The following is a 16,603-nucleotide window of genomic DNA, read 5'->3' on the forward strand; positions in this document are numbered from 1 at the left end:
CTGGGACTAATGTTACCTCTACTTCCTTTCAGGAGGAAAAGAGCGAAACTACTTCAGTGAATACAGGTATTTTCATCTTCCTCTCACAGCAGAGTTGATTACTTTTACAAACAGTGCAGATGGAAATCATGTTACGATTTGAACTCTGGGAGGTTAAAGCCTCCCTGGTGTGTCTTTGGTTATGTTTTCTTCTTACTGCGAGTCTTCTGGGGAGTCAGGAAAATAAAATACAGTGATGTGTTGAAATTGAACCTCTTCAAACTGCCATGGTTCCTCACTGTTGTGATCAAAGCCTTTTTAGCATGCAGAAGCAGAAGCCAAAGAGGGCCAAAATGCAAGCCTGCTTTTCAGCTTCTGCTGTTCCCTTTTTGTAATAAAGCCTAATTGCCTGTCTCTGCTGTGCGTGTGGGGGTGTATGTGTGTGTGCCTGACTGTTTGTGTGTGTGTGTGTGTGTGTGTGTGTGTGTGTGCGTGCGCATGCATGTATGTATGTGTGTGTGAACCTGTATGTGTGTGTCTCTGTGTGTATGTGTATATACCTGTGTGTTTGTCTCCATGCACGTGCATTTGCCCTGCACGTGAATACGTGCTGTGCATGCTTCAGGCCAGTTCATCGCCGAAAGAGGCCAAAAGTGAAGAAGCCTTCCTCCAAATCGCTGTGAGTTTGTCATAACCCATCTGTTCCTCTGTAGTCAGCCAAGCTCTACTCCTATCTCCATCCAGAATTTTCTCAGCTTGGTCAGATGACCCAGCAGCATGCTCCCCTCTCAACTATTTACTGTAATTCTATACACCCATACTTACAGAAACTCTCATTTACCTGCATTGCTAAGTTGCACCGTCTTATTTTTCATTAACTCACTCAAGTCAAATACAATAGACCGAATCACGTTTATTAATAACTTCCAAGTAGAAAACTGCCAGGTCACGTACATATAATCAAATGGTGCTGAGTTAACTCTGTCTTAACTGGTTTGTTTTAAGCCACCTAAAAAAGGCCTACTTAAGAAAAACAATATCAGTTTAAGTTTTCACTATATTTAGAATATTTTCGCCGCTTTACCGTGCCGTAAGACAGCCCTTACTGACAGGGATTTGAAGCCGTTATATCAAAAACACCAGACTCCATTGAGAAAAAATTTTTTACTCCACCAAACTGCGGAGTCACTGTTCTACTGCTGCCTCAATCAGCTATTGTTTAAAGTAAATAGGAGCAAATATTCAAATATAGTGAACTCTTAAACTGATATTGATTTTGTTTTTTTAGATGGCTTGATGTTTTGCTGTGGCCCCGCCCACCACAGCAGTACCTAACTTAGACTCACCTAAGCAAAAATAAAAAATTCAAGTCCCTTTCCACTGCTTAATATCTTAATTTAAAACACCTTACCATTTTGCACCACTCCTTTCCCTCTTATAAATAACCAACAGTCCCTAACCCTAACCACCAAGGGAGGCGTTTGCAGGTGGGAAACACTATTCCATGGGGAAACCCATGTTGACACAACAACTTTAGATTTAATTTAATCAAAGACATTAGCAAAACAATACAGTAAATAAAATAAGCACAGCAGAAACTTTTGGTGGGTCGGACCACCTTGTTTAACTCTGTATCTTTGTATGTTACAGTTACGACTGAAAATGACAACAGGAATAAACAAGTTTGCCAAATTTATGTATCCGCAATTCAAAACAGTAGCCAGTTTTCTACCTGAAAGTGACTTTTGTTGTTAGCGCGATGTCACGGCGATTCGGTCTATAAAGCAATGCAGATGTGTCTTTATGTTGTGTTCTCAGTCTTGTTATCGTCATTTCTTACTTTTTCTCACACTAGGAACAGATCACAACTGGAGTCATGGTTTCCAGTGAATGCCTCCGGTGGCACATTTTACTCACAGTCTTTGTTTCCCTGCACAGAGGGCAGATTTGGGAAGGGTGGGTCGGTTAACCACCTGCATCCCACAACCCACCACATTGGCCTCCTCCGGGGAAGGAAAGAGAGCGGGAGTGCAGGCAAACCCTAGGACCTTGACAACACCTCGATGGACCATAACCCGAGACACTACTTTACTCTAATCTGGGTTTTCATTTTCGAGAGAGCTGCTCTTTGTGACTCTCACCCAGGCAGAGGAGACGCTGAGACTGAGAGGAAGCTTAAAGACTCTCCAACTTCGCACACATTTCATTCTCATTTACATCTTCCGTTAAAACCCAGCTGTCAGGACCATTAACATTAACAGGATGCTGTGAATCAGGTGGGACAGTTTGATGTCCTCAAGCCATTCTGTGTAACAATACCGCTTGTACATAATGAATATAAGCTTTAATCAGCTTTCTTTTGTGTCATATGGGACTGGGTGGAAAAATGACAAGTTACACGTCAACTCTGCTGCTACTCAATGATGTCATGGCCCCATGATGTCTCTGTGGCACATCCTGATTAGCTAAATCATTAGCGCTTGGAGTAACAAGACACGTGCTTTCTCTGCACCAATATGTCTGCACATGGAAGTGGTATGGACTTTTAAACGACCGACTTCGCCATGATCTTTTGTATTATAGTTGATCTTAACGCTGATGAATGTCCTTGATGAAGCATCATTTTCCTCAAAGCTGTGAGACATGAGGTGACTAGCGATTGCCTGCCTTGATCCAAACCCGTCCAGTGTCAGCCACACTTTGAACAGGCCTACAATAACCACTATCTCACAACGATAAAACTCAAACCTCCAGAATATTTGACCACTGGCAGAATGTGTCATTAGTGAATGCCATTTTACTCCTTTGTATTGTCAGTACCACACTGTAGAAGTATCCAAATAGGTTGTTCAGTTGCTATACATGGTGCTACAGGATAACAATACAGAAGTAAAATCTTGCTGTACAGTACAGTATGTATCTGAATGTATGTTGTGCAATTAATATAAATGTTTACAATATTTTTTATAATACTGAAGAGGCAGACCTCATTATATGATATGAGTTGACAAACTTGTAGGGAGAAATGTAGCTTGAGAAATTTCATTGCTCGCAACTTGTATTTTTGTCCTTTACTTATTTACATCAAAAAAGCACTTAAAGGGTTCACTGTGAAGAGATGCGCCATGTACATTTAATGGAGATATAGTTTACTCTGTGCCAGAGGAACAGCACAACAGTGTAATACTTATTGATGTAAATTTTAGCTACCTGCCTTTGTTAGCTTCTTTGATTTTTTTTTTAGCAAATATTTCCATAGACCTGAGCGCTGATAGTAATTGTGAATAAAGTGTTGTTTGACCATAAACATGAGCTTTCATTCATTCTGAAATTGCATGGTGGTTTGTGTTCCTGTCCAGCAGGTGTCTCTGTCTGCTTGTCCTTAGGCCAACATCAGGGTAACATGGTACTTACAAATCACTACAATTATAACAGTGAAAATGAAGATTTATTCATAAAAAAAAAGATAAGCTTATCAGCTCTGACTGGCTGAGTCAAGTGAGAACACATAGTTAAACGAGCATATTCTATTTCTGATATTGTATTCAAGTATGAATCAATTAATCAAAGCATCTCTGAGACAAGTGAGTTGCTTGGCAAGCAAATTGTTAACTTTTCAAAATGCAACATTAGCAGAGGGATAAAATGTGCTCTTAGTTAGGTTTGCTATTTGAGTAGCACATCTGTAACAAATGACAGCTTAACTGAATAAAACAATAGAGAGTCTGCCATTTGTAACAGCCCTAATAAATAAACTGTAAAAACAAACTGTCAAAAAATAGGCATGCACTTATTTTAAATCACAAAGAAACGGACACTTTCCAAGACTTTAGCAGAGGGTTAAGTTAACCTTAGCTCACTTAATTACTTGTATTTTAGTAGCATGTTTAACAAAATAACGACTTAATTAGTATAATAAAACAATAGTTTGTATGTTGTATTTAACAATCACAGTAAATGCTGTGAAAACAATATCACAAAAAAATGCAGTTATTTAAATTCACAGAAAAATACGCTTTTCAAGATGCAGCTTGAGCAGAGGTCTAAAAGCTGCTTTTAGCATAACGTTAACTAGGTTAATGTTAGCTAACAATTATTTAAAAGCACGTTTTACAAAATAACTTTCTAAATCAGTATAGTATCTGCCTTTTTTAAATCAACTATAATAAATTCTATGGAAAAAACACAATTATTGAAATTCTCAGAAAAACTTACTTTTCAAGGTGTAGCTTTAGCAGAGGGCTAAAATCTGCTCTTAGCTAGGTTAAGGTTAGTTAGCTTTATTATGTAAGTAGTGCGTTTTACAAAATAACATCATAAAAAAACAAAAATTTTAAACATACTGTCAAAAATAATCCAATTATTTTAATACATGGAAAGATGGACACTTTAGGATGTAGCTTTAGCAGAGGGCTAAAAGCTAAAAGCTGCACTTAGCTTAACAGTAGCTAGGTTAATGTAAGCTAACTTAATTATTTAAAAGCATGTTTTACAAAATAACAACTTTATAAATAAAACAATTATACATCTGTTTTTTTATAAACCATAGTAAATACTGTGGGGGGAAAATAATGCAGTTATTAATATTGACGGAAAGGACACTTAAAATTTGTGGTTTTAGCAGATGGCTAAAAGCTAATGTTACTGTTAGCTTGTTTAATGTTAGCTAGCTTAATAATTTAATTTAGTACGTTTGATGAAATAATTAATAAAACAATATGTATGATATAATAGAAAATAAACCTTGAGATTTTTAGAATAAATCTTTAAGGAGGCTAAATAGTTTTTTTTTTTTTTACTTCATTCTTAAAACAGTTTATGGATGGCTGGCTGTTGTTTAGTTTCCATTTGCATAACATGTAACTTGGGTAGTCTAGACGTTAGAAATCGCTCCGACTTGCAGACAGTGTTGTCGGGCCGGTCAGCACCGTTAATGTCGCCTCGGAGCCTGATGTGATAGCTCCTGTCACATTTTATCACTCTGCTCTGCTCAGCCAACTGAGCCACTAAAAATGTTTTGCTTTTGGTTTGGCCTCCACTCTTTCCAGTCCCGGCTAGTGAAGGGGACAGAGGCGGGTGGAGAAGAGGAGGGGTGGGGGTGCAGACTGGGTGACCCCCGTCCCAACCTATGACTCACGTGCGGAGGCGGAGACTCCATATCGGATTCGCCACAGGCGGACCGTCCCGTACTCACTAGTCGGACCGCTCTGTGCACTCTCTGTAACTCACCTTCATCCAGATACCAGCGAGACACACGTTTTTCCTCAACGTTTACGCATTTTTACAATGTGAAGAAGATGGCCGGGGCAAGGTAAGTTAACGCTTGCTTCAATTCAAAAGAGATACAAAGTTAAACTGGAGAAAGTTACGAAGTTAAAGCTCGGCTGGTTGCCTCCATATCACCCCGCCGCCGACAGCTTTTCAGAGGGCAGCCAACAGACAGCGAACAAGACCACGCCACTCCATGCATACTTAACATTGTTTATGCACTTTACAGTGTTTATAGGTAGTGTTAAAGCTTAAATGTTAACGAAAATAAAGTATATGGTTGAGAAAATTCAGCAATTTGAAGAGCGTGGGAAGTAAAGTGCTCTTTTAAAACTGAATTCAAATTGCATTTTGCTAGTACCTCAACCGTTTGTAACGTTCGGCAGTTACAAACGGTTGAACTGTTTTGTAGCTTGTTAGAACGTAGAGTTACCCTGGAAACCACGAGTGAAGTTTGACACTCAAACTTAAGTTTTTCCTCCCATTTAGTATTTGTAGTAAGGTGAAGTCAGGTAAATTGGGACAAATAAGGTTTTACATCTTGGGCTGTTTGAATATTAGCAGCAAGTCACCAAACATGGTCTTAAGTTGTTGTTAAAAATGTACTTCACGTAAAACAATCGTTATTGTGTATTTGAGTTAACTAGTATGACAAAGGCAAACAGTCAAAAAACCACTGGTCCCAGAATTTGAAAGGAAAGCCTTGTGACATGTTTGTTTTTCTAATGTTTGGAATAAGAGTTCTGCAACTAAATAAGGTTTTAACAACAAAAGTGGTTGAAGGGTGTTCTGTTTTATTAAATGTTCATCTTTAAATCAAAATATTTTCATATAGCTCTTTAATTTTTATAGAAAATTGTTGTGAGTGATTGCTTAATGCATTCAGGTAAAATGGGACAAAAATAATAACTGAGACACATATCTGAAGTGAACCCAGCATGTTTTAAGCTACCAGATGCCATAAAGGTATGAGTTTATGCCAACCTATCACAATTCAGACATTTCAAGTATATTTGTCACTTTAAAAAAATTAAAACTGATGCTGTGAGTCCATGTCAGCAACTCTAGATAATATAGCTGCAAAGAAACAGGCATTGAGAAAACGGGGAAAGCATGGAAGAAAAGTTGGACAATCTATTTTAACAAATTGCCACTGGTTACATGAAGAACGTAATGAAATAATGACTGAACTGATGAATGGATTTAACTACTTAAATAAACAAACAGACATGATTGTTTAATTTTAGCTTAACTGCTATCCCATTTTACTTGAACATGTTGTCAGAGTGAGGTAGGGGTTTTCAGCGTGTTTGAAGGTCAAAAGTTTCTATCTTATTTTATTGAACAGCATATTTTCATCATAGAAATATAGCAGAAAACCACAACAAGTCATACAAGTAATGCTAAAGCCAGTCTGCAGAGTTTTTGCTGGTTTTTATGGTAATCTACCAAGAAGTGTCCCAAATTAAATGACTTCGCCATAGAGTTAATATAGCTGTTGCTGTGAAGGAGATTGAGTCTACTTTAATCTATCATCAACGGCGTCATCTTTTCATTTTTCCTAAGTCTTTGCTGTGGTTAAAAAGCCAATAACCTAAACGGAAGGCAAATGTCCCACAGCCCATTTTTGCTCCCAGTTTTACTGGTGGAGGCTCTCACTGTTGCTTTAGCTACTGGTTTGATCTCCACATGTTGAATTTCTTCAGCATCTGCTTTGACTGCATTAAAACTTTGTTTAGCTTTCATCGGTTTCTTAAGACAGATGGTTTGCTTTAGTCCTCACAGTCTATTTAAAGCTACTGAGATGTATACGATAAACTACTTTGGTTCCTTTCAGACTGCTTTTTAGTGCTGACTTATTTAATATTTGATTGCTTTTAAAGGCTAAAGCTAAAGTTTTGAAAGTCTTTGATGTCTTAATATTCCCCCCTATACGTGAACCCTATGTTGAATACTACAACATAGATATTGTTTGACAACCAAACTGCCCAGACAGATGTCATTTATATAGCCTGAAGCGGTTAGTTTGGCACGCTACGCCAACCTGACTTCCTGGGTGCAGCAGTTTCACCATCTCCCTGCCAGCTGGTGCTCATCGGCTGACTGTTTGGTTTTGCTTTCTGCAGACGTGTAAGCGTCTCTATCTGTCCGGCACTACATCTCTATCTGTCCACCAGAGCTGCATTACAGACAGAGAAGGCAGTTTGGCAGGACAAGACAATGATCCATTTGATGTTGCCTCCTGTCAAAACGTGTCAAACATTCATTTGTGCTCGTCAGTGTGAGGAGCAGAATTGCGTCTTTTGACACGGACAAGGCAGGATGTCCATCCTACAGAGGATTTGACAACGGACAAGTTTGTTTGCCTGTTGTGCGAAAGTTACTGTGAAGCTCCAGTGTATGGCTTGCTATGGGTTGTGGCGTGTTAATAATAGAATGACTGTGGAAGATCTTTTTCTTTTTCAATGATTTATTTAAAAGCTTCAAATTATATTTTCCAGCATTCACCCCCTTCTTTCCTGCTTCCTGTACTGTAATATCAGTTACATCGCTATGGATCAGTACTCTTAACACTCCATACAAACTTTTCATATGACTTTAATTCTCTGTGGCCTGTCACAGTGACACTGTAATGAGGTTACGGTGATTTGCCAAAACGCATTATCTGTACCTGTACAACAGCTGACATTTCGAACCTTTCCTTGGCAGAGATTTAAGGCTGGGTTACCTTCTTGGCCCACACTTGCTTGAACCTGATGCTAAGAGTGCTGATCATCACTCACTAGCATTACAGGGGATTATAACTTGTGGGATGGTTATACGCTCGCTCAGATAGGCTGTAAGGACGATTGAGTCATCTGCTTCAGAAGAACTGAACAAGTTGATATAATTGAGGTGAGCTGTCAGGGCAAAAATTCAAATGACTTCAGCACAAAAATTACACATAAAACATAATTATTATACACAGAAGTTCACCACTGAAGCATGAAGGGATGAGACATGCTATCCTAGAATATACGTGTTTTATTTCCCCCAGAAATGCAGTGTTAAAAGTTGTCTCCCTCTTTTACAAACCTTAAACTATGTTTTTATTAGGAAATATTAATCTGTCCCCACCGTTGATCCCAGCGATGGCCTCTTAAATCATAATCCACCCCACGTCTCCCCTCGGGCCCGTACAGACCCAGCGTCAACATCCTCACTAGGCTGCTCTGCATTTCTAAGCCTCAAGGTCCTGCCGTCTGCACCTTCACTTCCTCTAGAGGACAATCTGGACGTTTCTTTCCTGTGTGGGTCCTCAGCCAGCCGTTGACCCCCCACTCACCCTGTAACTCGGCTCTGGGATTAGACTCTGGCCTCGTTTGTCATGTCAGCAGGGGAGGATTCAGGGGGATGGTGTGGTCCAACTCCAAATGAAGTTACAAACTGCTGCTGGTGGTAGGCAAGCAGGTCAGAAATAATGTTTTTCTGGCAGATGGCAGAGAGTGAATGTTTGAGTTTGTTGTTAAAAGGCTGAGCAGAACATGTTCATTTTGCACATGTATGACCTGACAAGATAAAGTTTGGACGATCAGTGTTTAGGATTATTAAGCACAATTACAGCCTAATAGGTTCATTCATTTCTCTTGTTTGGACAAGTGACCCCATTGTTCCTGCTTCGACAGCTGGTGTACTGGACAGAAAGGCCGGCCTGTGTGTGGTAAACACCCTGATCCCGTCCTTAGCCTCTCCCGCACTTGTTCACTCTCGTCCAGAGTCTCATCTGACCCCAAAAATCCCCATGTGCTCCTCAACTAAGAGAAGGGGTGGATTTTAGGAAGGACAGGGACTTCTGTTTGGTCAGGCTTACCCCTATAAAAGGGAATTTATTGACCCTGTTGCTGAGCTCTGTCTCAGACAGACAGTGACTGTTCAGCGGAGCAGCAAGGGGGCCGGAAGTTCCCAGCATTTCTGCTGAAAGCTGCAGCATTCGTGGGAGAAGGGAGGACGGCAGGACAAGACAATACTCTCCACACAGAAATCACAGCGAGTTTGTAGGCGGATTATAGCGAGAGGGCATCTGAAGTAACATTCAACACTGCCAACACTGAAATGCTCTGCTGGAACCGGTGGCGAGGTAGGCACTTTTATCTCACATCTCATGAAAAATCAGTTTGTTGCAGTGAACATTTTGGCATTGACGGGGAATGAATTTGCTCAGGCCATGTAAAATCGCTAGTTGGACAGCAGCATGGGAAAGACTAGCCTTACTGAAGATGGCAGAACGACCTTGTGAGATCCAGTTTAATCCGGTGCCAATGGAGAGGGGAAACTGTCTCTAGTTCTGGATTAGGGCAGCTGTTGAAGGAGGTCACCCCAGACCTCGTATACATGTCCCAAGCTCCGCCCCACCACGGCTGGGATTGGCTGGGCTCCCCTCTGTGGAGGCACCACAGACAGTTCGCTGAATGAAGTCGGCCTGTTGATCTGACAATAGGCTGCATTGTTTTGTTCCATCACAGGCTTTAGAATAGGGTGCATTTGGCAGGCTTTGTAATGCATATGACTCTGAGTCATCACAGGACATTCTTGTCAACTAGGTAACCATTATTTTTTGTTCCCAGAGCCCCCAGATTTATGTACAACAAGAAACTGTTGGTGGCTGCAGCAAAAAGGAGTCTTTTTCTGACTTCACTCGGTCAGATCAGTGTGTTCACGTGGTTGTCTTTCACAAGCAAGCAGTCAATATATTCCTTTGTATTTCTTATTGCTGAAGGCAGTGTAGTCTGGCATTGTGTTGAAAGCTTCAACATCCACTTTGCAGTTTTTACCACGCCATGGTTTTAAAATAGACCCCATGTCCAACAGTGACACACATTCGTATCAGCCCAGCAAACAGCACACAGACCAAACCACACCATCAGGTTCTTGTGGTTTTTGGAGTGTGCAGTCACTCAAGTGACTCATAACTGTCAAATGTGCTGTTCTCAGTCAATACTGGACAACATGAAAAAGTTCATTGGAAGTGCATTTACTCATCTTTATTGAGTGATGATGACATTTTCTGGTTGTACGGCTGCCGCGGGAGAATTATTGCGTCTGAGTTCACAGAAATTGGCAGGAAGGCAGTGTTTGCCTCTAAGGTGTTAGATCTGTGGGTGAATTTTCTTCCCTCTTACAACTGCAGCAAGAGACAAACTCCAGTGGATCAGGGATGCAATGCTTCACTTTCTTAACTGGCACATCACGGGACTGTACAGTATCTCTACTGCTTTTTCAGATCAGTGCTGTCATAACAGAGCTGTCACGCCCAGTATAAACAGCTTGTTAGCGTCTTATCCGTGCAGGCCTTTTGGAGTAGAGTCAGGTGACAGAGTGAGCTCAGGACTCTCCCCCTCTGTTCATCTTTATCCTCCCATGCCAGCCTTGTGCTCTCTGCCAGGCATGTGGATGCCCGGCTGTTTGGTCTTAATGTGCTTTACCTCTCTCCCCTTGGCAACCTGCAGCCCTGGTGCCTGGGCCGGTTAACACAAGGCCGGCTCTATCGTGCCTTACGCGTCTTGCAGTGAAAGACGACCCCTGAACTTATTTGCCAATGTCAGCACACGAGGAGTGAGGAATGGACACTGACAACTGCTGCTGAGGGGTGGGGTTGGGGTGGGGGTGGGGTGTGTGTGTGTGTGTGTGTGGGGGGTGAAGTAGAAAAAGGTATGAATCTTTTTTTAGGCCATGTCCCCATTAATGTGGTTAAATCTGAAAACACTGTACGTCCACACTGTTTCCTATTTAAAAAAAAATATATAAAAACTTACCTTGTCCAATAACACAGTCTCTGTGTTAGCATGGTCAAATCTGTATTAATGTATAAGTCATAAATTTATGTAGGCTTTTGAAAGTACCAAAGATATTACAATGCATTTGTTAATTTATTTAAGGTGTCTGATCATCCCAAGTTCTTGTCCTTAGATTTTCCAGACCCTTTTGATCATCCGAGTTCTTCAGGGGCTGTCCAGAAGATAGATAACATTTGGCCACAAGGGAAAGCAACCCAACAATGTACAGCATAGAATCAACATAATGATGATAAACCTGTATAAATCATGACAAGGGGCAAAGAGTAAACAAGACAGGCAGTATGCAGCCCCGTGGGTCTGGTTTACAAAGCACATCACTGTTAAAGTCAGAGAACAGTATACAGCATCCTAACCCTGAACATTAACTTTACGAGAGTTTCTGTGGGGAAGAATGCCAAGACGCCTCCCAGAAGTCCATTAATCTATAACAGACTCAGCAGGCATTATACAGGTTTGTTTGTTGTTAAATTAAGTAGGAGACACACACACACAGGGACAAATTGTGCCACGTGATCCACTGACCTCTAACCTTGGTGACAAGGCAGGAACAGGAGGTGTTAAACAAAAGAGCCAAAGAATGTGAGTATGACAGGTGCAGGGCTTTTTTCTGTCATCTGAAACGTGTGCATTCTCCCCCTGATTGTTCTGGACACCTGGGTGGAGTGTACGAGCCTACTCGCACATCCTGCACAGAGACGACCCACATACACCGCGTCCAGGCTCTGTTTCTAACAGAAACATTTTGTTCAGTGGAGACTTCCAGGAAACAAACATTTGCCTTTGCAAAGCCTGAATTATGCCTCTGATGTGGATTGGCCTCCCTCAAACCTGATTTATGTCTTCACTATCAACGACAACCATTGGCAATGGAAATATGAAGGCAGAAACGCAGCAGCCCTAGCTGACCTATCATTTCTTGCCTAACATTCCTTGCTGTGTCCCCTGAAAGATACTTACCCATAGTCAGTGTAATGTTTTCACTGTCTTACCTTGGTGTCAGGCAGCCCTTTCAGACAGTGAACTGAGGCTGTTTTAGGGAACATATGGAAGCCAAACACCTGTAATCTGCACAAACTGCAAAGACACAAGGCTGGTTAATATTGTCAGTTTCCCTGTTTCCTATCACTGGATCATGTAAAAAGGTTAGGTCTTGAGAGTTAAAAAGCTAAAGTAGCATGTATACATTCAGCAGTTATACCTTCGGTAGCATATCAGATTGATAGTCAGCTAACCCCAAACTTTTCAGGGCTTGAGTTTGGCTTTTGAATGGGGAATAAATGTATACCTCCCTCCAGCCTCTTAGGGTAACAAGTAACATTATTACACGTGCAGCAGGTTCAACGTATAGCACAAAATCAGCCTGAACATGAATAAAATCTGAAACTATTGCACAAACACAGCCATGTAGTTGTCGGACCCTTGTCTGAGCTAGATGATGCTACGTTACGACTGCTGTGGAGGGTCAGTACTTAACGAAGGTTCAGTCCTTAAAGAAGGCATGGTTCAGTCTAGGGCTGAAACGATTCCTCGAATAATTCGAGTAACTCGATTACAAAAAATGATCGAGGAATTTTCTCTGCCTCGAGGAATCGTTTAATTTTGCCAGCTCAAAGCATGGTATTTCGCCCGGACTACTTCTAATGCGACACAACGCACGGACGTCACGCACGTAAAGGAATAAAAAAGAGGCGGCGGATATGTTTGGTTTTAACCATGGATGAAGAGGTAACGACGAAGAAGGCGACGAAAGCGAAGAGAAAGGCACAAAGAAAAGGCAGAAAATGTCAAAAGTGTGGGAGCATTTCAAGCTGGACACCGAGGCGAACACTGCTGCGTGTATTCACTGTAAGACAGCGCTTGCATACCACAACAGTACGTCTTCAATGCTGCAGCATCTCCACCGAGGCCACCCTGTTTACTCCGAGAGCGGAGGACCGTCATGCGAGACGAGGCAAAATGAAGTTAACGTAGCACTAATTAATGAGATTAACGTTACTGTACCTTGCTAACATAACGTTAGCCCTGCGGAGGGCTAGGTTTCTATTAATTATGACTACTGTCGATGCGTGGCTGACGTGCCTTTCATACAGGCTTTATTTAATCTGTAAAAACACAGCGCTGCAGAGTGATGAGGGTGGAAAATAAAAACATAATAAAGCTAACTGGGTCGTTAAAAAAGGAAACCAATGGTTCATTGTTAGGTGAAATGTCTTATTGTCTCATGTATATTTATAATTGCTCTTTAACTAAACAAAAATATGTTTTATCCGATTACTCGATTAATCGATGGAATTTTCAGTAGAATACTCGATTACTAAAATATTCGATAGCTGCAGCCCTAGTTCAGTCACAGAGGGGCATGTTACATTGGCTAGGGAGTTTATATATGCGAGCCCAAAAGCATGAGACTCACACCAGATTTGTGAGAGTTGGAGAAGATTAACAGAGTGTTTGAGATGAACAGAATTTTTAAATAACCGACATGGGCAAGATTATTCGGTTAGAGGTTCTGAATGTTGGTTTCGATTGATTTTCGATTAATTTTAGATTAACTGCCTATTATCTGCCTGGTAGCAACGTCATCATATAGAAATCTATGAGGGTAAAGAGGGAAAATGTTTTAGAAGGGCCTGGTAAAATAGCATTTTGACGCTAAAACATACGTACTTTGACCAAATTTAAATGTTTGGGTTTGAATGCATAGAGAACCCTATTGGGAAGCTACAAAATAATACAAAAACATCAAAGACTAAAAATATTGGACTCGCCTTTTAATAACACCAGCAGCCAAACATCCTGACTATTTAAGAAGAAGAAAAGTGAACCCAGATATAATTTTTTAGAGGGGTCTCTGTGTGTATGTCAATTCAGTAGTGTCTTGCAATGCTGCCGATGGAGCTCCACACGCTTGAGCTGCTGCCGTCTTCACTCCAGTGAACAGGACCGTGGCCACAGAGCTCAACATGCCAGGTTTACGATAACTCTCTTCATTAGTCACAGCTACTGGAACTGCTGCCAAGCACTCAGTAGTCGCTCCATGTCCCTGCTCTTGTTTTACAATATTTAGATAAGCAGGTTGCCTAGCAGCCATCCTGAATAGACTTTGCACATGGTTTATACATAATCAAACAGCAGTCTGCTTATGGCAGATCACTCCTTATATTATACTGACATACAGGTCTCTGCTTGTCTAGTGAGAGCACATAACAAGTGGTTTCTCACAGTTGCTACATCTTTAATAGTTTTGTACCTGTGCAGCCAGGTAAGCTGAAATTCCTTCCTCCTCTCTGACTTATTTTAAGGCCGGTATGTTAGGAGAAAGGATGTTTTATGTTTCTAAATAGAAAATAGCAGGCCAGCAAATATACCAGCCAGGGTGGTGCTTGGCACTTGTTACTGCGTCTGGTGAACAGAGTACTAAGGTTTCCGAGATGAATGGCAGGCCCTGTGTGAGAACTGCAGAGCCTGCGGAGGTCCTCAAGGGATAGTCACAGGCAACAGCTCAGAATAGTCTGTTGTTTGAAAAGGTTAGAGGTTACCCTCCAAGAGTCCTGATTAGTAACTGGGATTGTGGCTGGCTCGCTGTTTCTTTCTATTATCTCACCTTTAACAAGTTTATGGATAAATAAATGCAGTAATACCCCCCATTTGGCTCAGTTTCTGAAGGGGTCTTATCAGTCAATCAGACATGCCACAATGGCATTGAAGCATGAAGCTGCATTTCAGCCATTACCAGATTATCTGATCAAACACTGTGACCATAGTTTGGTCAAGACTCTATGCTACACAGAAAAAAAACAATCTTTTCTCTCTTTGTATTGTTTATCTTTTTGACAAAATCAACAACCACAGTGGTATCCGAGTTTTTTGAAATCCAAAGCTGGACAATGACACAAGACAGCTTGTTGCCCTGTTTCTAGTGAATGTATTGTTCAGTCTTCTATGTTTACCGTTGCTGGGAAAAGTGCCATTTACACTTTGGCGTTGGCTTCGAACAATGGGGCAGATTCCATGAGCTATATTCTGTTGTTTCCCTCACTCTGGGAAACCGCTCTCAGTTATTTTTGGAGCTGGCTATAAATTGTGGATGATGAATGAAGTATTTCTCCTTCAGAAGGAGACCTTTTGACACATTGGGACTCTGAGTAAGAAGATGGTTAAGAAAGTGTGCTTGTGTGTGTGTGTGTGTATGTGCCTGTCTGTCTGTCTGTCTGTCTGTCCGTCTGTCCGTCTGTTCGTCTGCCTCAGTATTGGCCTCTTGGCCTCAGTGGTAACCTCTGTTTACAGGCTTCTTTTTTTTCAATTTGACAAGCTTTATTTTTAGTCGCTGTGGAATAACCATAGGCTGCTGAAGCCTCTCCTTGACCCAAATGGGAGACAAAGATCCTGTGTGCCATGGGAGAGCTCAGAATGTGTTATTACACACAAGAGTGAAAAAGGACATTGTGCTTTATACTTAGATTTCCAAATCTTTCAAAGTTGGGGGCATTTTTTTTGTCACCAGGTGAATGATGAACCGACTGTTAACAATTAAACAATGTATGCTAGCTGCAAAATGAGACACTGTCAGACGATTCCTCAACAAAACAAACAAACAAAAAAAAAAAATCCAAGGAAAATGAGGAAAAAGTTATCATTAATAAAACTATTTCTAATGGAATCTGCAAAATCCTGCTCCTCAAGTCTCTATGTTCCTGTCTGTGTTTACTGAAGGCAATCAGATGCTGGTTTAGGACCACACAAACCCCCAACACAGGTCTCTGGCATGCAAGTCTGCTTCAATTAGATTGACTTTCCCCAGAGGTAAATCAGGTGCTGTGTCCTTCAGTCAAAGGGCTGTGTGTGTAATAAGTTAATTTTAGTTCAATATAAAACATTTCTGTTAGAGTTAAACTTCGCTGAGCTGGTGCAGACTGCATTCCAAACCATTTATGAACATTTGCAGCACGAGGCAGACTGCCTCAGATGTTTGGAGCCCTGCTGTATACTTTTATGTCTGTCTTTTGAGTCAGGGAATCGCCTAAAGCGAAGTAGGCTTAAGTACATTTAAACGGTATTACAGACAGCAACTTTTCACCAGAAATTTATAGCAGTTTTCAGTGTTTCATGATAAATCATGATTATTTAATGGTGAGAATAAATGATGTTTTCATGGTGTAAATATATCTAATTTCAATTAAAAAGAAAGGAAATAATACTGTGTGGATCACAGTCGTGGTAAATCTTGCAGAGGACAAGTCCCTTTGTATTAGACAAACCCATGTAATGAACATTACTCATGTTGTTTCCCCAAACGTGATGTACCAGGAATTTCAGAACCCGAACACCGGGCCGTCTTCCTGCTTATCTGGTCGTGTCAACAGAGCCCAGCAGGCTCGCTCTCAGCTTAAACTGCTGTTTATTTACCCAGAGGGAACAGTCCTTATGCAACCACTACACCCCGTGCTGCTAAACTCGTCAGCCACGGCCTCCACAGTTGACCCTCAAAACCCGGTTTCCTGTTGGGGTGTTCAGGACACGGT

At 41.2% G+C, this 16,603-nt stretch overlaps 2 protein-coding genes across 5 annotated transcripts in view; both read left to right on the plus strand.

Moving 5' to 3' along the window:
* sulf2a (sulfatase 2a) overlaps positions 1-3,286 on the plus strand; it is a 69,823-nt gene extending 66,537 nt beyond the window's left edge. The window contains exons 22-24 of one of the 2 annotated variants that reach the window (XM_088086933.1): positions 33-66; positions 605-658; positions 1,918-3,286. In XM_088086933.1, coding sequence (XP_087943059.1) covers positions 33-66; positions 605-658; positions 1,918-1,948 — 119 coding nt within the window. In that variant the 3' untranslated portion in view covers positions 1,949-3,286. The remainder of the gene's footprint in view (positions 1-32; positions 67-604; positions 659-1,917) is intronic. The other variant, XM_088086940.1, reaches the window with a different exon arrangement.
* Positions 3,287-5,073: 1,787 nt separating this feature from the next.
* arhgap46a (Rho GTPase activating protein 46a) overlaps positions 5,074-16,603 on the plus strand; it is a 42,684-nt gene continuing 31,154 nt past the window's right edge. The window contains exon 1 of one of the 3 annotated variants that reach the window (XM_042503229.2): positions 5,074-5,290. In XM_042503229.2, the coding sequence (XP_042359163.1) occupies positions 5,277-5,290 (14 nt within the window). In that variant the 5' untranslated portion in view covers positions 5,074-5,276. Of the gene's footprint in view, positions 5,291-9,077; positions 9,365-16,603 lie in introns of those variants that run through there. The other 2 variants (XM_042503237.2, XM_088086963.1) reach the window with 2 other exon arrangements.

This window comes from Plectropomus leopardus, chromosome 2 (assembly GCF_026936395.1).
Source record: "Plectropomus leopardus strain MGB_pleo_1.0 chromosome 2, ASM2693639v1, whole genome shotgun sequence".
NCBI classification, from domain to species: Eukaryota; Metazoa; Chordata; class Actinopteri; order Perciformes; family Serranidae; genus Plectropomus; species Plectropomus leopardus.